The 22,620-nt window shown below is 35.7% G+C and overlaps 3 protein-coding genes and 1 pseudogene across 3 annotated transcripts; all 4 read left to right on the top strand.

Annotated features, from left to right (window-relative positions):
• The first annotated feature begins 807 nt into the window (after window positions 1-807).
• LOC116292577 (tripartite motif-containing protein 3-like) lies at window positions 808-4,427 on the top strand. Its single transcript, XM_089030651.1, has 2 exons — window positions 808-1,722; window positions 2,799-4,427. The coding sequence occupies exons 1-2, from the start codon at window positions 913-915 to the stop codon at window positions 4,119-4,121; spliced, it is 2,133 nt and encodes a 710-aa protein (XP_088886777.1). The 5' UTR covers window positions 808-912; the 3' UTR covers window positions 4,122-4,427.
• An 851-nt stretch (window positions 4,428-5,278) lies between these two features.
• Window positions 5,279-9,373, top strand: LOC148910865 (1-phosphatidylinositol 4,5-bisphosphate phosphodiesterase delta-1-like). The gene is made up of 4 exons (XM_089030650.1): window positions 5,279-5,291; window positions 5,794-5,940; window positions 6,290-6,420; window positions 9,202-9,373. Exons 1-4 carry the CDS (start codon window positions 5,279-5,281, stop codon window positions 9,238-9,240), a joined length of 330 nt encoding a protein of 109 aa, XP_088886776.1. The 3' UTR covers window positions 9,241-9,373.
• Window positions 7,276-8,111, top strand: LOC148910866 (uncharacterized). The gene has a single exon (XM_089030575.1). It carries the CDS (start codon window positions 7,461-7,463, stop codon window positions 8,109-8,111), a length of 651 nt encoding a protein of 216 aa, XP_088886701.1. The 5' UTR covers window positions 7,276-7,460.
• Window positions 9,374-18,320: 8,947 nt separating the features above from the next.
• Window positions 18,321-21,607, top strand: LOC116293146 (E3 ubiquitin-protein ligase TRIM45-like; annotated as a pseudogene).
• Window positions 21,608-22,620: the final 1,013 nt, after the last annotated feature.

Here is a 22,620-nt window from a genome sequence, read left to right as displayed (position 1 = left end):
AACATCAATAAGAGGACAGACTGATAAAGCTGACGTCAACGAGCGCGCGCTCTTTCCGTTGGTTGTTTTGATCGCTAAAATGAGAGGTTTTTATCGTTTTTGTTATTGTAAAAAACAAATTGACATCAGATTTTTTATGTGTCTGTCCTCTTATTGACGATAAATTTCGCCATCACATTGTCAAAGTAGTATGCGGATCCACACTACTTTGAGAATGTGATGACGCAATTTATTGTCAATAAGAGGACAGACACATAAAAATCTGATGTCAATTTGTTAAAGTTACCTTTTTAGCTTTTCCTCGTAATAATCATCGTTACTTATACTGTCATGATTTATTATTTCAATTGTCTATTTGTTGTTATATTGATCGTGTATTTGAATTCAACCAATTATTTTTTGTTCTCTACTATTTCTCTACTAGTTATCATCAAATTAATTTTTTGGGGGGGAAATAAAACAGACTTTGGTTCTTTAAATTTTCTCATTTTGTTGCTTTGTTGATTTTGTTTTATTTATTTGTTTGATTTTGATTTTTGATTTTTGATTTTATTTCCTTTTTTGTGTTTGTTTACCTATTAAACCAATTTTTATTTAGAATTGTTTTGATTTGATTAAATTTGAATCACGTTGACATTATTCATACTTTGACATTTTTATTCAAATGCATACATAACTTTCTCACAGTACCCCCCAACGGGATCCAAGTGCTCTTCTATGCATGCTGAAAATACACGTCGCACAAAATTCCATGAAATTTCCGAGGCTATGCATTAAATTATACATTCATGGCGTGACAACTTTAAAATGAAGTAAGGTCACGCTCATTTCCAAGAATCTCCTGACAATAGACTGATAAACAACATTCTTCAGACAACTCCCTCAACTCGTCTCGTCTCAACTTCTGAAGACATGGAATCGTTTGTTGAAGATCTTAAGAAGGAACTCCAATGTTCCCTGTGTAATGATACTTTCACTGAACCAAAGATCTTGTCTTGTTTCCACACATTTTGTAAGCCTTGCGTCAAACGACACGCCGAGCAAGTTGACCAAATCAACATCTTCAAATGTCCTCGATGCAAATCACAAACTTCTCTACCAGAACTAAGCAGCGTCGAAGATCTACAGCCAAGTCTAATGCATTCAAGAATCTTGAAGGGTCTGGCGTTGGTAGAAAGAGAAAAGGCTTATTCTGTTTCTGAGAGTCATTCGTCAGCTTCTTGGTACTGTTTTGACTGTGATCGCTCGATGTGTGATGAATGCGAGAAGAGTCATTCCTTCTTCATTAAAGATCACAAGATCGTTCGCCTGGCTGATTTGAAGAAAGAAGATATTCAGTTCCTAATAACAAGAGAAAATCCTTGCACAAGTCACCCTCAGCACAGGCTAGAATTCTTCTGCGAAGATTGTGATGCAATGATTTGCTTGACATGCTTGAGATATCACAGGATTCATAACACAATGTCATTAGATAAGTTTGCTTCGATCAAGAAAGCTGAATTGTCAAAGCATCTGCAGGTACTAGAGCAGTTGAGATTAGATGACAAGGAAAAGCAACAACAAGAAAAGATTGCTAACACAATCAAACAACAAGGAGAAAAGGCAAAAAAAGAAGTCAAACGTAAAACCAAGAAGATCATCCAAATACTACAAGACAACGAACGAGAATTGCTGAGACAAATCGATGAGAAGTTGAACACAGCCACAACAAACTTGAATTTATAAAATAAGTCAAATAGTACGTACGCTGTGATTGGTTGATAGCCGTATTTGCATGAGGGTATGTAAACACAGTTGTGACGTCATACATTTCGTGTTTTCCCGGTACAAGTTCAAAAATTTACAGTTTTTTTCGAGGAAAAAAACGCCCCCAAAAATGTATTTTGAAGACGAAGTTCCAAATTTTGACATGTGTCAGGGCCACAGGTATAACCCTATGGTGTCATGCAGGTGTTTCTGATTGTAATATCGATCATGACAATCTCTTGTTGGTCACCGTAACGAGAATTCCCTCAGGAGCTACAACACACGTCCTTCGTCAGGACAGCCTCGGTTGTTCAGCGAAGTGCTTTCTTATGATTTAAATGCACTGTCCGATAAGGAATACAAGTATTTCAAGGAAACAGTCAGCAGCTTCAAACTCTTTCCAGCGATAGCTCTTCAACTCCACAAAATATTTTCTCGAGGCAAGACGAAACAATCGACTTCACTGCCGTGTTTTCTGGCTGTCAAATTGAGCAAAACCACGTTTCTTTCAACTGAGAATTCCAGTCACAGTGACACTCAGTTATCTACTTTTGATCACTTTCGTAAAGAATATCAATTCTGAAATCTTTTATTAATATTTCTATTCAATCTTTGGACATTTATTTGTATTTGTTTTAAAGTTTTAGAATGATAAATATTTAAAATAGCTATAGCGATTCTTTCTCGCTTCACATTTGCCTCCTTGGCGTTTATTACACGAAATTTGATTGGCTAACGATCGAAGTTCGTGATGTATGGAGAATTTGTATTTTGATATGAGAATCAAATTCAAATAAAGATTTATTTTCTTGCAAGTGGTAGTGTTTTCCCTTAGTATTTATTTTATAAAAGCAATAGAAAACATTTTTCTCTGTGTTTACATAGCCTGATAGCAACACTCGGGGGGTTGGGAGAATTCTCGACAGTTATGCAAACCCTCGACTACGTCTCGGGTTTGCATAACTGTCTCGAATTCTCCCAACCTCCCCTCGTGTTGCTATCAGGCTATGTAAACACGGAAAAAGTTTTCTATTGCTTAAATAATTCATCATATTCCAGCCGTCAAGGAATACATCAAGAATGTCATGGAAAGAGGACTGGCAAGTGAAATGATGACCATTCAAGAGACACAATGCTCTCATAAATTCATCTTCAACCGTATTCCACCATACTCTAGAATTGAATATGTTGCTAATGAAGAGCTGATGCGACAAGTGAATTCAGGGCTGGGAGAAATACAAACTTGTTTGAAAACAGACCACACGAAGAGCACTATTCAGGTGAAATCTGAGACAGAAGCTTTAAAGAAAGAAAAGCTGATAGTAACGACTAAAACCTCTGTAGGAGAACTCAATCATGATCCAAGGGATGTTATAGACGTTCAAATCAAGCCTGAAGAAAATGTGAAAATAGAAAAGAAATATGTGAGAACTGATGGTAAAGTAGAAGTTGAATTCATGGCTAAAGTAGCTGGTCAGTTGACAGCAGAGGTTCAAGTGAATGGGAATCATGTATCTAACAGTCCACTAGAGGTGAATGTCAAGCCACAAGAGATGAGAACAACAGGACAGTTTAACATGAAAGGTGTAAATATAGGATCTAGTAATTTAAGAGGTATAGCAGTAAACAGAGACAATAGCAGAATCGCTATTTCAAATGATTCTTCTCACTGTGTCTATGTATTCACCACTGATGGAGATCTCTTATTCACGTATGGTAGTCAAGGTAGTGAACAGGGACAGTTGACTGGTCCTGAAGGTTTAGCATTTCTGAATGATACAGATTTAGTCATAGCAGACTATGGTAATCATAGAATATGTATAGTGAACACTACAACAGGGACATTGGTCAAAACCTTTGGTAACCAAGGTAACGGCGATGGACAGTTTGATAATCCATGGGGAGTACACGTTGATGACGATGGTAACATCATTGTGTGTGATTGTGGTAATCATCGTGTTCAAGTCTTCACAAGAGACGGTGACTATCAATATCAGTTTGGTTTGACAACACAGGACGAGTTTGATCCAATTGATGTGATAACACATGATGGACTGTTTTACGTCAGTGATTATGATAATCACGTTATTCATGTATTTGAGAAGAAAGGTAACGTACCGACTAGAATATCAACGATTGGTCGTGAAGGCAGTGCTGATGGTCAGCTGAATGTACCATATGGCCTGGCTATTGATAATGACCATCATCTACTGGTGTGTGATAGTGGTAATTACCGCGTACAAAAATTCACATTGGATGGTCGTTTTATAGGAAAGACTTGTGATGTAATTAAGATCCCTACATATGTAACTGTTTTAAAGGATGGTCAGTTATTAGTTAGTACGAGGGGTTCTGGTGTCTGTTATGTAAAGTGAAATCGCTATCATTTTCTGTAACATACTTTGATTGGTTTGACAAGTGGATATCACATTGTTTGACATATCCTTAAATATGACCATTTAAAGTTTAATATACATTTTATATCTATTTTCATTGTATATCTAGGATAGTACGTGCACGCTGATTGGTGGAAAACTTTACTTTATTTAGTGAACGGAGCACAGAGCTGACGCCATGCGCGCGCGCAGTGCTTCCGTCTTTCTTTTTGCGTAAATAAATTCAATACCGAAATAAAATTAGCCCCAAATTCCGAGCTCCATTCAGTAATGAAGGGGTTAGGAAGCGCCATAAGCACTCTAGGAGTGTGAGAAGCACTCGCAAACTGCCCGTGCTTCTCCTTACACTTCTTTCGTGTTTACGTCACTTCCTGCGTATTTATTACTGAGCGGAGAACGGAAAAAGCTGTTTTATTTGTTGAATATCTATTTTTTACTTTTGATTTCTTTTGTTTTGATTTCGTTTCTTTCGCGTTCCTTATTTCATTTTTGTTCTATTTTTATTCTTTCTTCTTTTTATTGATATCTTGTTCATTTTTATCGTTATTGTAGTTTTGTATTGGCCGTGATATCGTATTTTTTCAGATCTCATTTTGTTTGTTGTTTTGAAAATATATATAAAAAAGAACTTTGTAGTAGTGAATAGCCAAGCTTCGTGCTATTTTTATCTCTACGTGTATATATTCTTTTTACGCATACTATTAACCTTAATTTGAATAAAGACTTTTATAGTTCAAACACTAGGTCCAGAGGTAATATTCGTAAGAAATTTAAAATTAAAACTTAATTAGGGACTATGAACAACAAACAATTTTGCATGTGACGACTGGGAAAAAAAGATATTTCCATAAGAAATCCTTCTTGTTGAACTCGGTATTTAGGGACTGTGCAATGATTATCGGGAGGGGGGTTCTAAAATTTATAGGGAATCAAAAGTTAAAGTGGTAGAGTGGTTAGAAGCTAATTGCTTAAATATGGAGGGGGAGGGTCACAAGTCAATTTGGGATTTTGTTCACTATAAAATTGAAAAGATGCATATTAATGCATTTAAAATAGACATTCATTGTTATATTGTTTACTGTATAAAGAACATAACTTGTCACAGGTGCAACCTCAAAACCATATGTGCTGAAATAATGTATAAACTGAGTATCCTTTGTAATAAAAACAGTACAAAAAACAGTAACTAAAAACAGTGCAAGTCACAACTTTCTATACTGTACTGTGGTAAAGCTATGCCACATTGATTGACTGTATATAAGACAACTGACTATGTCGTGTCTGTTTTGTTTTTGGTTGACAATAACAAAGAACTCCTCATTAGCTTTTCTTGTTAGATCAATCAAAGTGGTGGCTATTTCTTTGTTATTTATATCTCGAGGACTTTTCAGTGATGTGGCTGCACCCCAAGAATAGCGATTTTTCCCGACTTGCATGTTTCTCTTGTAGGAAACATGCAGATTTCGCGCCAAAAACTATGCCTTCAGCTTGACTGATTGACTGGACTGGACGGTAGTTTTTGTTGGTCGATACCAACAAACCTTACAAATTGCAGAGCGGAGGATTTTCGAACAGTTTAGTCGGCTACAGTTATTGACACGTGTTTTCTCGCTGTAAAGGGGTGTGCTTCTATTTCATTTTTTATTGCCAGGTTTCAACCCTATTTGGGACTTAGAAGTAGAGAAAGAGCTCCACGTTCCCGAGCTGGTCATGATTCGGTTCGCAGTGTTGGACGAAGATGCTGGCAAGGATGATTTCATTGGTCAATTTTCACTTCCCTTCAAAAGCCTTCAAACAGGTCATTTACTAAAACTAACATTATTCCTTGCACACTTTCTTCAAAATTATTATCAATGGGCATCTGAGTGTACATTGCGTGTAACGTTTTCCTATTTCAGACCACGTGTCATTCTCTTGACAATGATATTCTTTGTTTGAATTGTATCTATATTCATGTGTTTTCTCATGCGCAACCGTTAAACAAAGAAATGATACTCTAGGGAATGACACGTGTCTGAAATGGGAAAACATTATGGCCAACTAGGTACAGAGGTCTATTCTCTCTTGTCAATCTATTCTCATGAGCAAATAGAAATTCAAATTAAAAAAATATATTTTTCTTAATATTTGAATTGAAATCTACCCAGGTTATCGACATGTGCATCTCCTCAACATGAAAGGCGAACCCATTCCCCACGCGACCATCTTTGTTCACGTGACCATAGAAGATAATCCAAAATCATCCAGGTCAGCGAAATCCCACAGCGAGCCCAAACAGGTCAGTGGTGTTAAACATATAATGTAGAATTTATTATCTATGCGGTACGATATTATGGCAACATTGATTACCGACTGATTTACTCAGGGTTTGCCTTTCCATTTCAGCGTCAGAATAAATTAAAACAATTATTATAAAATATAATAGTAATTAATTGTTAATAAATAATAGTAATAATATCTATAAAAAGCTAAAATAAAGGTAAATAAAGAAGATGGATAAATACAAATGGTAAATACGATAATGATAAAACTAATAACTGTAATCATAATCCTAACCAATAGAGACGATGACAATGACAATGATAAAATAATGATGATGATAATATAATAAAGTCAATGATAATGAAGATAAAAAGTGACAATGAAAATGGCAATAATATAACTATAAAGATAATAATGATGATAAAATAATTCGGTAACTGCTTCCGAATCACTCCGGGGCGGAGGCTCCACTGTTTTCAGTCCAAGGTCCCACGGATTTATAATTAGTTTGTTTTGCTGTAAAACGGAGCATAAAAAATGAAATCTATAGACTGTCTCCAAACTCGGCAGACAGAATTATGACAATTTTTTAAAGCGAACAGGAGGACAATACTGTGAAAACCCATGTTTTAAAAATACAAGATTTAACGCAGATTTCTACGAAAAAGTATTGCACTTAAATGTGAATGTTATTTTAAGATTTCAACTTATTTTACTAAATACTTGAATAATCTGTGACAATGATAATAACCAAAGTCGACAATGAGATCAAGAATAAACAAAGAATAAAAACAGATAACATGTCACGCTTGTAACAAAATACTAAATTGTATAAAATACAAAAAAAATTAAACTTGTTAAAATGATTTTTTTTAAATTTCAACAAAACAATATATAGTGATGATAGTGATGATAACGAGGTCGATAATGGTGACGATGTTGATGATGACAATGGTGATTGTGACGTTGGTGGTGATAACGTTAATAATTATGATAAAGATTACGAAGGTTATGATGACGATGATGAAGGTGATGATGACTTGACTATGGTGATCGATGACGATAGTGGTGTTGATGATGATGATGGTGTTGATAATGGATGATGACGATGGTGATGATGGCAATGAAGATGATGATGGTAGTGACGAAGCTGATTATAATGGTGATGATGATGATTACGATGATGATGGTGGTAGTGATGATGATGATTATAATGGTGATGATGACGATTACGATTGTGATGATGGTAGTGATGATGATGAAGGTAGAGATGATGATAATTACGATGGTGATGATGATGACGATTATAATGGTAGTGGTGATGATGACGATGGTGACGATGGCGATGAAGATGATGATAATGGTAGTGATGATGATGAAGGTAGAGATGATGAGAATTACAATGCTGATGATGATGATGATGATGGCGATGAAGATGATGATGATGATGATGATGGTAGTGATGATGATGAAGGTAGAGATGATGATAATTACGATGGTGATGATGATGATGACGATTATAAAGGTAGTGATGATGATGGTGATGATGATGGTAGTGATGATGATGATGGTGAAGATAATGATGATTACGATGATAATGATGGTAGTGATTATGAAGATGATTATGATGTTTACGATGGTAATGGTGGTGGTGATAAAGATGATGAAAAGGATGTCGTTACTAATGATGTTTATGATCGATACTAATGATGATTCGGTTTTTCAAAGATAATTATGATGAAATTGAAGCTATTGACGATAAAATTAACTTTATTTTGATATGGTTACTAATAACATGACGATGAATTTTAAACGCTAATTTCTTTTTCTGTCAACTTTTTTGGCCGAGAAGCAGTGACATTTTGTCTTGTTTTTATTTTGCCTCACTAGAAAAAAGAGCGAAAATAGACGGAATTGATCTCCCGATAGTTTAGTGTAAGTTATGTGTCGAAGCGGAAGACTAGATGATAAGTATGGCGTAAAATGTATTTATATTTATTTTATCTTATGCTTACCACACGTATCATTCGAGTTAGAAACGAGATCAGAATAGACGAGAAAGCTAAGAGACGTAAGTTTCGCCGTCCAAAGTACAATGTTGCTAGGATCTACGGCATAGGACAGAACGAAATCTTTGGTATTTATGTTTGTAACCATCATTGGCACCGCTTAATGCTATTTTTAGGCCATAATTTTTTTTTTAAAGCACGCTTATACTGCGCGCGCTATACTCTGTTTGGTTACTTATCCCCCCCCCAAAAAAAAAAGAAAAAAAAAACCAGCCAACGACGTACCCATGCAGTTCGCATATACAAACAACAACAACAACAACAACAACAACAATGGATTAAAGGAAGCGATTCTAAAATTAGCATAAATGATTCTAAAAATAGCATCAAAAAGGGTTTATAATCGGGAACGGGGATTCCTTATCTAAGATTATTTTCTCTTGCACGGGCTTACTATATCGAGAAGTTTAAAAGCGAAAAGACTGTTGTGGACGTAATAACCTTGTAGTAGCTTTACGGCAAAACGTTCTCGTTTGTTACTAAAGTGATAAGTGTAGTATTTTGTCTATTCTTTCGTTTCTTATATTTTCCCTTCTCTTTATTCTACTCCTTCCTTCTTCTCTTTTCTTCGAATTTTTTTCTGCATTTTCACTGTCTCGCCAAAATTCCTTTTTGTCAGGGTATCAATTCCACGTCACTGTGTGTGGTATCCTTGGGTGGAGAAAGAGAGGGAAAGTGTTTGTCTAAGATTGATAGACTTAGTCTCCACTCAACTTTTATTACCACAGGATTACCAGAACAACCCTGCGTCTCCTACGTTATCTTAACCAAGAAACATCGAAGGAAAATAAACACCAAGTAAAAGAACGACCTGCACCAATAAACAGAGCAATAATAGATAGGAATTATAACAAGTGATTAATATTTTTGTAGATATTTATTAAAGATTATCAATTAAGATCAATTAATGATCTAGAATATTTATACTTTTGCTAATATAAATAATGTTCAGATAAATCATACGTGCTCTAGATACATGAATACCAAGTGGCAATGAACTCCGTACTACGCATGACACCAGAGAAAGACGTTTCAATCTCGTACCCAGAGCCTGCGTTTCTTCTGGCCTACGGTGAAGGACGAGGGCTCTTGGCATAATCCATTTTTTGAGACCAGGATTTCTTGGACTTCCAGTATAAGAGCGCATTCGTTCAAAGGCTTGCCAAAAAAAAAAAAATATATGTTCCCGATTTCCAATTTTTATTAACGCATGATTTTCATTGTTCAATATTTCACTTCACTTGCGCATGCGCCAAAAATGGATTATGCCAGAGGGCCTCGTTTTTTTTTTCCCGCAGGCCAGAATAAACGCAGGCTCTGGGTACGAGATTGAACATGGCCATTATTTAGGTAGAGCATAGTTAATGAAGGGGAACCTTGCTATTAACTATGGGTAGAGAAGAGCAGATTTTTAAAAAAACACTTAACGGCCTCAAATCGCGCTGAAACTTCGCCAGAAGACTTAACAAAGTAAAAGCAACAACTGTAGCAAGTTTTGAGGCAAATTGTTGAGTGAAACATTTTATTGTCATGACTTTCTCATAACTCCCATGCATTCCCTTATAAACCATACACAGCAACCTTGTTTGGGCTGCCTGTGCTATCTTATAGCTGATTGGTGGAAGCATACGATTGCTTAACAGAGTAGTTGAATAATCAGATATCAAGATAATTTTGGGGTTCTCAAATAAAGTTATTTACCTTCGTAGCTTTTGTTCGAAATAATCATCGTTACTTATACTATCATAATTTATTATTTTAGTTCCAATTTTCTATTTATTGTTATATTGATCGTGTATTTGAATTCAACCAATGATTTTTTTTCACAGGAAATAAAACAGACTTTGATTTTTTAAATTTTCTCATTTTGTTGCTTTGTTGATTTATTTATTTATTTGTTTGTTTGCATCTATTTTTTTTTCTTTCTTTTATTTCATTTTGTTTTTATTATTTTTTACCTATTAAACCATTTTTTTTTTAGATTTGTTTTGATTTGATTAAATTCGAATCACGTTGACATTTTTCATACTTTGACATTCTCATTCAAATGCATACATAACTTTCTCACAGTACCCCCCAACGACGGGATCCAAGTGTTCTTCTAATGATGTATGTAGAAAATATACGTCACACAAAATTCCATGAAAATTCCTTACTATCGATCACGTGACATGTTGGAGACTGGTTCACTTCACAATTTAGAGGCGTACAACTTCTTTTTCGTAAGTGGCTGGGTTAATGGGCTTAGTGGAAAGCGACTTAAGGACAAAAATCATCTTGTATTTGCAAGGTTAAGTACAAACACAATTTTTGTGCTTTGTTTTTACGTTGTTAAGCAAAAACGTGTGAGTATTAAAGCAGCTCGAGCTTGCTTTCTTTAGTATTCTGATAGGATATAACCTGTTATGATTTATTATTATAATTAAGATGATTGTCTTTGATTTAGGTAAATCACTCACAAAGATCGACTTGTACTCCATTAAAGACTTGGGTAATAGTGAAAAGAAAATGGTGAGGTAGTTACAGCACATTGCAACTGCATGGCCGGGTATGAAGCAAAATAATAATAATAATAATAAAAGAAAATTGTTCGTTCCATTCTTTTTGACTTGTGTGTTTCGTTCAATTTGACAGCAACGAGACATTAACGAGCCATTTTGCTCGACGCTTTTTCAATAATTCATTTTCTCTTTTGCCTCGACGAGTTGATTTTTGAGGTACTCTGAAGAACCTTTTGTCTTTGTCCCTTTGCTTTCGATTAGAACACCCATAAACAGAGCAGGAATCCGGCATTTTCGTAGTTATACTCACAAACAAAGTACACTCGCTTTACAAATGGGATTTATAATTGCCCCCCAGGCCAAAGGTTTGACAGGCCGGATGTACCGGAAGTGACGTCTATTGATAGTAAAGAATTCAAAATTATACATTCATCGCGTGACATCATTTCAAGGAAATAAGGTCACGCTCATTTCCAATAATCGACTGACAATAGACTGACAAACAACATTATTCAGACAACTCCCTCATCTTGTCTCAAGTTTCGAAGACATGGAATCGTTTGTCGATGATATTAAGAAAGAACTCCAATGTCCGCTATGTAATGATACTTTCACTGAACCAAAGATCTTGTCTGGTTTCCACACATTTTGTAAGCCCTGCGTCAAACGACACGCCGAGCAAGTCGACCAAATCAACATCTTCAAGTGTCCTCGATGCAAATCACAGACTTCTCTTCCAGAACTAAGCAGCGTCGAAGATCTACAGCCAAGTCTATTGCATTCTCGAATGTTGAAGGGTCTGGCGTTGGTAGAAGGAGAAAAGGCTTGTTCGGTTTCTGAGAGTCATTCGTCAGCTTCTTGGTATTGTTTTGATTGTGATCGCTCGATGTGTGATGAATGCGAGAAGAGTCATTCATTGTTCATTAAAGATCACAAGGTCGTTCGTTTGGCTGATTTGAAGAAAGAAGATATTGAGTTCATAGTAACAAGAGAAAATCCTTGTACAAGTCACCCTCATCACAGGCTAGAGTTTTTCTGCGAAGATTGTGATGCAATGATTTGCTTGACATGCTTGAAAGATCACAGGGATCATAAGACAATGCCGTTAGATAAGTTTGCTTCGATCAAGAAAGCTGTATTGTTAAAACATCTGCAGGTACTAGAGCAGCTGAGATTAGATGACAAGGAAAAGCAACAACAAGAAAAGATTGCCAACACAATCAAACAACAAGGAGAAAAGGCAAAAAAAGAAGTCAAAGACAAAACCAAGAACATCATCCAAATACTACAAGACAACGAACGAGAATTGCTGAGACAAATCGATGAGAAGTTGAACACAGCCACAACAAACTTGAATATAATTCAACATATTCCAGCCGTCAAGGAATACATCAAGAATGTGATGGAAAGAGGACTGGCAAGTGAAATGATGAACAATCAAGAAACACAATGCTCTCAGAAATTCATCTTCAACCACATTCCAATCTGGAGAATTGAATTTATTCCTAATCAAGGGCTGACGAAACAAGTGAATTCAGGGCTGGGAAAAATACGCACTTTAGAAACAGACCACAGGATGAGCACTATTCAGGTGAAATCTGAGACAGAAGCGTTAAAGAAAGAGATGCTAGTGTTGATAACTAAATCCTTTACAGGAGAACTCAATCATGATCCAAGGGATGTTATAGACATTCAAATCAAGCCTGAAGAAAATGTGAAAATAGAAAAGAAATATGTGAGAACTGATGGTAAAGTAGAAGTTGAATTCATGGCTAAAGTAGCTGGTCAGTTGACAGCAGAGGTTCAAGTGAATGGGAATCATGTATCTAACAGTCCACTAGTGGTGAATGTCAAGCCACAAGAGATGAGAACAACAGGACAGTTTAACATGAAAGGTGTAAATATTAGATCAAGAGGTTTGAGAGCGATAGCGAAGAATAAAGACAACAGCAGGATCGCTGTTTCAAATGATTCTTCTGACTGTGTCCATGTATTCACCACTGATGGAGATCTCTTATTGACGTATGATAGTCAAGGTAGTGAACAGGGACAGTTGTCTGATCCTGAAGGTTTAGCATTTCTGAATGATACAGATTTAGTCATAGCAGACTGGGGTAATGATAGAATATGTATAGTGAACACTACAACAGGGACATTGGTAAAAACCTTTGGTAACCAAGGTAACGGGGATGGACAGTTTGATAATCCATGTGGAGTACACGTTGATGACGATGGTAACATCATTGTGTGTGATCGTGGTAATCATCGTGTTCAAGTCTTCACAAGAGACGGTGACTATCAATATCAGTTTGGTTTGACAACACAGGACGAGTTTGATCCAATTGATGTGATAACACATGATGGACTGTTTTACGTCAGTGATAATAATAATCACGTTATTCATGTATTTGAGAAGAAAGGTAACGTACCGACTAGAATATCGACGATTGATGGTCAAGGCAGTGCTGATGGTCAGCTAGATGGACCATGGGGCCTGGCTATTGATAATGACCATCATCTACTGGTGTGTGATTATGGTAATAACCGCGTACAAAAATTCACATTGGATGGTCGTTTTGTAGGAAAGACTTGTGACTGTAATCGAGAACCCTAGCATATATAACTTGTTTTAAAGGATGGTCAGTTATTAGTTACGCATGCTTCAGGTGTCTGGTGTGTAAAGTAGAATTTGGCTAGTTATTTTACAGTAAGTTATTTGATCGGTATGTCATATTGCATGATATCCTAGTGTTTGACTTGTGCTAAAATATGACCATTTCAAGTTTAAACATTTAATATCTATTTTTATTCTTTTTTACATTTCTTTGCTTGATTTTTTGCTTGAAATTTCAGCTTACACTTGCTTGACAAGTGAAACTTCACGAACTGTTAAAAGCTTAACCTAGATATAGAACCCTAGATATATAACTGTTTTAAAGGATGGTCAGTTATTAGTTAGTACGGAAGGTTCTGGTGTCTGGTGTGTAAAGTAGAATTACCCATTATTTTCTGGAACATACTTTGATTTGTTTGACAAATTGATATCGCAGTGTTTGACATGTCCTAAAATATGATCATTTGGAGATTAATATGCATTTTATATCTATTTTTATTATATAGTTAGGATAGTTCGGGCACGGTGATTAGCCGAAAACTGTGCTTTATTTAGTGAACGGGGCGCGCCAAGTGCTGCTAGATCCTGCGACCGTCGTTCTTTTTGCGTAAGTAAATTCAAAACCCAAATAAAATTAGTAATTATATAATAAAACGAATAAAAAAGGTTTTTCTGTACTCCGATCAGCGCCATAAGCACTCAAGAAGTGTGAGAAGCACTCGCAAACTGCTCGTGCTTCTCCTTATACTTCTTTCGTGCTTACTCTACGAATCACGAAAAAAGCTGTTTTATTTGTTAACTAATTATTTTTTACTTTCCATTTCTTTTGTTTTTATTTGGTTTCTTTTGCGTCGTTTCTTTTATTTTTGTTTTATTTTTACTACTTCTTCCTTTTATTACTTCTTATTCATTTATTAATCGTTTTTTTAGTTGCTTATTGTATTGGCCGTGATATAATTTGTCATAATAAAGAGACTCTCATTATTTCCGATTTCACTCTATTTGTTGTTTTGAAAAATATATATACAAAAGTACTTTGTAGTAGTGAATAGCCGAACTTCGTGCTATTTTTATCTCCACGTGTATAATTTTTTATCGCATACTATTAACCTTAATTTGAATAAAGACTTTTATAGTTCAAACACTAGGTCCAGAGGTAATATTCGTAAGAAATTTAAAATTAAAACTTAATTAGTGTCTGTGGACAACAAACATTTTTGTACCTGGGCCCGGTTGTACAAAGGGGGGATATCGCTATCCGACGGATAAATCCTTCTCCAGTGGATAAATCGATACTGTTTTCCAATAAATCTATCTATCAATGGATTGGATATATTCGTTGGATAGCGCTATCCGCCCTTCGTACAAGGGGGCCTTACGATTGGATAAAATATATATATTACCATACGAAATGCATCTTGTTGAACTCATCAGTATTTAGTTTTTTGCAGTAATGTCTGGTGGTGATGATGATGGTAGTGATGGTGATGATGATGATAGTGATGATGATGATTAACAATGTGGTGGTGGTTGTGATGAAGGTGATAAAAATGATGCTGTTACTAATGGTGTTTATGCTTCATGTTAATGATGATGTCTTGTTTGTTTATGATACTGATGATGATTGTTTGTCAAAGATAATTATGATGAAATTGAAGCTATTGATAATGAAATTAGCTAGCGCTATTGTTGATATGGATGGTAATAATATGATGTTGATGATGGTAATCATGACTGATGAGGGCCGATGAAGAAAATAATTTAAATATTAATATCTTTTTTTTCTGTCATTTTTTTTGGCCGATAAGTTGTGACATTTTGTGTTGTTCTTATTTTACCTCGCTAGAAAAAAAAAAAAAAAAAGCGAAAATAGACAGAATTGATCTCCCGATAGTTTAGTGTATGTTATGTGTCGAAACGGAAGACTGGATGATAAGTATGGAGTAAAATGTATTTATATTTATTTTGTCATATGTTTACCACACGTATCATTGGAAAAAGAAACGAGAATAGACGAGAAAGCTAAGAGACGTAAGTTATGCCGTCCAAAGTATAATGTTACAGGGATCTACGGCATAGGACAAGAGAAAATGAACAAAAGTTTTGGTATTCATGTTTGTAACCATCATTGGCACCGTTTAATGCTATTTTTAGAATCATATATTATTTGCCTTTTTTTTTTTCTTTTTAGAAACAAAAACAGTAAACAACGTAGCCACGAAGTTCGCGTGTGCAAACTATAACAACAACAATGGATCAAAGGAATGATTCAAAAAATATAGAGAGTCAAAGAGTGCTTATTATGGAGAACGGGATTCCTTCTCTCAATTAATTTTCTCTTGCATATGCTTATTATATAGAAAAATTCTAAAAGCAAAAAGACTGGTGTTGACGTTATAGCCTTGTAGCAGCTTTACGGCAAAACGTTCTCGTTTGTTACTCTAGTAATAAATGTAGTATTTTGTCTATTCATTTCCTTTCTTTATTTTTTCCTTCTTTGCTAAATTTTACCTTCCTTCTCATTTTTTCTTCTCCTTTACTCTTTCCTTGACCTCTTCTGCGCATTTTCACAGGATCACCAAAATTTCTTTTTGTTAGAATATAAATTCTACGCCACAGTGTGAGGTATCCTTGGGGGGCAGAAGGAGGGGAAGCGTTTGTTAAAGATTATTTCCATAGACTTAGTCTCCACTCAACTTTTATTACCACAGGATTACCAGAACAATCCCTGCGTCTCCTACGTTATCTTTACCAAGAAACATCCAAGAAAAATAACACCAAGTTAATGCACGACTTGCACCGATCAACAGAGCAATAATAGATAGGAATTATAATAAGTGTTTAATATTTTTGTCGATATTTATTTAAGATTATCATTTAAGATCAATTGATGATCTAGAATATTTATACTTTTGCTAATATAAACAATTTTCAGATAAACCATACGTGCTCAAAAATCTAGATGCATGAATACCAAGTCACAATGAACTCCGTACTACGCATGACACCAGAGGAAGACATTTCAATCTCGTACCCAGAGCCTGCGTTTCTTCTGGCCTGCGGTGAAGAACTAGTGCTCTGGCATAATTCATTTTTTGAAGACCAGGATTTCTTGGACTTCCCGTATAAGAGCGCGCATGCGTTCAAAGACTTGCCAAAAATAAAAAAAGGATGTTCCCGATTTCTAATTTTTATTTTGAAGGGAAGTACACACCATCTCTGCCTTAAAGGATGGTTTTCATTGTTTATATTTCGATTCACTTGCGCATGCGCCAAAAATGGATTATGCCATAGCCCTCGTTTTTTGCCGCAGGTAAAAAAAAAAAAACGCAGGCTCTGGGTGCGAGATTGAAGACGTTTGCTCCAAGTCTACATGAAAAGGAGTCTACAATTTTCTTTCATTCTTGCTTGACAAATTCGTGGTTCCGGCTCCACTTAGTTACTTTTGCAAAACTCCTTTTACTGTCCTGTGAAATAAAATAAAATTGCCCCGTAATCCTCCTAGTACTCTTTGAAGCAGATACTTTGAAGTTGTTTGTGGGACAATATTTGAATTTCATTGGGAAAACTGCTGCAATGGTGATTAGTTCAATTTTGTCCTAGTTGGACCTGTGAATGGACTACACATGCATATAACTAAATAAGTTATTGAAAAGTCTTCCATATTGTCTTATGTAATATACTGTATCTTGGGCTTGCAAAAGTAATCGTAAGAGTATATTTGGAGAAAATGAAGATCATTTTTAATACTGAAGCGATCTTTATATCTTAGCCAGAGCCCCCTAATTCCTTTTCTGCGCATGCTCGACAAAATGAAATGCACGTATGGGGAAACTAGTGTGGCTAAACGAACAAGAACTCATTTCACACCGGTTTAATCCTTTGAGAATTACTATTTAGTATTTATTACAACTGAGAATATACATAAATATGAATATAGTTTTCAAATAAAGGATCTTATTCTGAAGGGAATGAAATAGGAAAACACTTCACCCAAGTCACTTGAATAGTCTAAAGTTGTTGATCTCAAAAATTCAGGTTTTGCAAAGGGTAATAGCTCGCATAATTCATAACACTTAATGTAAACTGGTCGAATGAATGTAACTATCTTATAGCTGATTAGTGGAAGCATACCATTGCGCAACAGAGTAGTTGCATGATAATTTAAATATGATTTTGGGGTTCTCATACTAAGTTATTTACCTTCGCAGTTTTTGTTCGTAATAATCATCGTTACTTATACTGTCATGATTTATAATTTTCGTTTCAATTTTCTATTTATTGTTAAAATGATCGTGTATTTGAATGCAAACAATGACTTTTTGTGTGGAATATAAGACAGACTTTGATTCTTTAAATTTTCTCATTTTGTTGCTTTTTTGATTTTGTTTTATTTATTTGTTTGTTTTCGTTTATTTATTTGTTTATCTTATCTCATTTTGTTGTTTTTTTATTTACCTTGTAAACCAATATTTATTTAAAATTGTTTTGATTTCATTAAATTTGAATCACGTTGATATTTTTCATACTTTGACATTCTTATTCAAATGCATATATAACATTGTCACAGTACCCACCAACGGGATCCAAGTGTTCTTCTAATGTATGTAGAAAATAAACGTCACAAAAAATTCCATGACAATTCCGAGACAAAGTATTAAATTATACATTTATGGCGTGACAACATTTCAAAGAAGTAACGTCACGCTCATTTCCAAGAATCGCCTGTCGACAATAGACTGACAAACAACATTATTCAAAAAACTCCCTCAGCTCGTCTCGTCTCAACTCCTGAAGACATGGAATCGTTTGTTGAAGATCTTAGGAAGGAACTCCAATGTTCCCTGTGTAATGATACTTTCACTGAACCAAAGATCTTACCTTGTTTCCACACATTTTGTAAACCTTGCGTCAAACGACACGCCGAGCAAGTCGACCAAATCAACATCTTCAAGTGTCCTCGATGCAAATCACAGACTTCTCTACCAGAACTAAGCAGCGTCGAAGATCTACAGCCAAGTCTACTACATTCAAGAATCGTGAATGGTCTGGCGTTGATAGAAGGAGAAAAGGCTTGTTCTGTTTCTGAGAGTCATTCGTCAGCTTCTTGGTATTGTTTTGATTGTGATCATTCACTGTGTCAAGAATGCGAGAAGAGCCATTCGTTCTTCATTAAAGATCACAAGGTCGTTCGCCTGGCGGATTCGAAGAAAGAAGATATTCAGTTCGTAATCACAAGAGAATATCCTTGTTCAAGTCACCCTCATTACAGACTAGAGTTCTTCTGCGAAGATTGCGATGCAATGATTTGCGTGACATGCTTGAGACACGATCACAAGGATCATAACACAATGTCATTAGATAAGTTTGCTTCGATCAAGAAAGCAGTATTGTCAAAGCATCTGCAGGTACTAGAGCAGTTGAGATTAGATGACAAGGAAAAGCAACAACAAGAAAAGATTGCTATCACAATCAAACAACAAGGAGAAAAGGCAAAAAAAAGAAGTCAAAGACAAAACCAAGAACATCATCCAAATACTACAAGACAACGAACGAGAATTGCTGAGACAAATCGATGAGAAGTTGGACACAGCCACAACAAACTTGAATATAATTCAACATATTCCAGCCGTCAAGGAATACATCAAGAATGTGATGGAAAGAGGACTGGCAAGTGAAATGATGAACATTCAAGAGACACAATGCTCCCACAGATTCATCTTCAACCATATTCCACCATACTCTAGAATACAATATGTTGCTAATGAAGAGCTGATGCGACAAGTGAATTCAGGGCTGGGAGAAATACAAACTTGTTTGAAAACAGACCACACGAAGAGCACTATTCAGGTGAAATCTGAGACAGAAGCTTTAAAGAAAGAAAAGCTGATAGTAACGACTAAAACCTCTGTAGGAGAACTCAATCATGATCCAAGGGATGTTATAGACGTTCAAATCAAGCCTGAAGAAAATGTGAAAATAGAAAAGAAATATGTGAGAACTGATGGTAAAGTAGAAGTTGAATTCATGGCTAAAGTAGCTGGTCAGTTGACAGCAGAGGTTCAAGTGAATGGGAATCATGTATCTAACAGTCCACTAGTGGTGAATGTCAAGCCACAAGAGATGAGAACAACAGGACAGTTTAATGTGAAAGGTGTAAATATTAGATCAAGAGGTTTGAGAGCTATAGCGAAGAATAAAGACAACAGCAGGATCGCTGTTTCAAATGATTCTTCTGACTGTGTCCATGTATTCACCACTGATGGAGATCTCTTATTGACGTATGGTAGTCAAGGTAGTGAACAGGGACAGTTGTATGGTCCTGAAGGTTTAGCATTTCTGAATGATACAGATTTAGTCATAGCAGACTATGGTAATCATAGAATATGTATAGTGAACACTACAACAGGGACATTTGTCAAAACCTTTGGTAACCAAGGTAACGGCGATGGAGAGTTTGATAATCCATGGGGAGTACACGTTGATGACGATGGTAACATCATTGTGTGTGATGGTGGTAATCATCGTGTTCAAGTCTTCACAAGAGACGGTGACTATCAATATCAGTTTGGTTTGACAACACAGGACGAGTTTGATCCAATTGATGTGATAACACATGATGGACTGTTTTACGTCAGTGATTATGATAATCACGTTATTCATGTATTTGAGAAGAAAGGTAACGTACCGACTAGAATATCGACGATTGGTGGTCAAGGCAGTGCTGATGGTCAGCTAAATGGAGCATGGGGCCTGGCTATTGATAATGACCATCATCTACTGGTGTGTGGTAATAACCGCGTACAAAAATTCACATTGGATGGTCGTTTTGTAGGAAGGACTTGTGATGTAATCGAGTACCCTATATGTATAACTGTTTTGAAGGATGGTCAGTTATTAGTTAGTACGTCGGGTTCTGGTGTCTGTTATATAAAGTAGAATTGCCCATTATTTTCTGTAACATACTTTGATTGGTTTGACAAATTGATATTGCAGTGTTTGACATGTCCTAAAATATAACCATTTGGAGATTAATATGCATTTTATATCTACCTTTATTTTATAGTTAGGATAGTTCGCGCGCGCTGATTATCCGAAAATTTTGGCTTTATTTAGTCAACGGGGCAGTGCTGATGCCCTCTGCGCGCGCCCAGTGCTGCTAGATCCAGCGGCTGTTTTTCTTTTTGCATAAATAAATTCAATACCGAAATATAATTAGTAACTATATAATAAAACGAATAAAACAGCTTTTTCTGAGCTCCGATCAGTAATAAAGGGCTTATTAGGCGCCATAAGCACTCAAGAAGTGTGAGAAGCACTCGCAAAGTGCTCGTGCTTCTCCTTACACTTTTTTCGTGCTTACGTGACTTCCTGAACGGAGCATGGAAAAAGCTGTTTTATTAGTTACATAATTATTTTTTACTTTTGATTTCTTTCGCTTTTGTTTGGTTTCTTTCGCGTAGTTTATTTGAATTTTGTTCTATTTTAACTCGTTCTTCCTTTTATTAATATCTTATTCATTTTTATCGTTTTTTTGTAGTTTTGTATTGGCCGTTATATAATCTTTCATGACAAAGCGGATCGTATTATTTAAGATCTCATTTTATTTGTTGTTTTAAAAAAACTATAGAAAAGAACTTTGTAGTAGTGAATAGCCGAGCTTCGTGCTATTTTTATCTCTACGTGTATATAATACTTTTACGCATACTATTAACCTTAATTTGAATGAAAACTTTCATAGTTAAAACACTAGGTACAAAGGTAATATTCGTAAGAAATCTAAAATGAAAACTTAATTAGTGTCTCTGAACAACAAACATTTTTGTATCTGGGCCCGGTTGTACAATAAGGGTGGATATTGCTATCCGACGGATAAATCCTTATCCAGTGGATAAATCAATGCTGTTTTCCAATAAATCCATCTATCAATGAATAGGATTTATCCGTTGGATAGCGCTATCCGCCCTTGGTACAAGGGGGCCTGACGATTGGAAAAAATATATATATTACCATACGAAATGCATCTTGTTGAACTCGTCAGTATTTAGTTTACGGCTTGTTTTTGCAGTAATATCTTTGATGATGGTGATGATGACGATGATGATGGTGATGATGACGATGTGGGTGATGATGATGGTGATGATGATGATTAACAATGTGGGGGTGGTGCCGATAAAGATGATGAAAATGATATCGTTACTAATGGTGTTTATGCTTGATGTTAATGATGATGTCTTGTTTGTTTGTGATACTAATGATGATTGTTTGTCAAAAGATATAACTAGCTAAAAACTAGTGTGAGCTGCGTCGGTGTTTCTAATGAAACAGTAATGATGAAAAGGTAAATTATACACCGTGAAAAGATGAAAAAACTTACTGACGTTTCGGACGCTAGTCCTTCGTCGGAGTAAAAGAGAAAGAAGTGGTAGAAAGGAGTGTATATATGATAGAATAAGACAAAAGAAACCAATGAGAGCAAGGTAGGCAAGGAAACAAAAACAAACAATCAAAAGACAAAAGAAAAGGTTAGTTGAAAATAAAGCGTTCATTAATTCCGTTGGGACTAAGAGTGCCCAATAGGTGAATAAGCCGCATTTCTTTGGTCTTGCGACAATCATTGTTGCCGTTAAGCAAAGAAAGACAGAAAACAATGAAGTCAGAAAGAGAATGGTTGGCTAGATTAAAATGGCGGGAAACTGGTTTGGTGGGATCGTTATTGCGAATATCATAAAGATGATTGCAAATGCGATCACCAAGACGGCGGCCAGTCTCGCCCACATACAAAAGATTACAGCGGGTACATTCAATACAATATACAACATTAGAAGTGGTACAAACAAAATGGTCAGTGATTTTAACAGTTGATTTAGGACCGACAACAGAAGTGTGAGAGACTATGTGAGGACAAGTATAACAACGTTTACGAGAACAGCGAAAAGTACCAGGTTCTTTGTTAGAGGGAAGAACTCCCTTGACCAAGAAAGAACGGAAATTACGATCACGTTTATAGGAAAAGAGAGGGCGGTTGTTGA

Source organism: Actinia tenebrosa, unplaced genomic scaffold (assembly GCF_029948245.1).
Source record: "Actinia tenebrosa isolate PJP-AT-01 unplaced genomic scaffold, QUT_ActTen_1.0 PGA_scaffold15__27_contigs__length_11533743, whole genome shotgun sequence".
NCBI lineage: Eukaryota > Metazoa > Cnidaria > Anthozoa > Actiniaria > Actiniidae > Actinia > Actinia tenebrosa.
The sequence above is the reverse complement of the archived record's forward strand: the minus strand, read 5'-3'. Positions and strand labels throughout refer to the sequence as shown.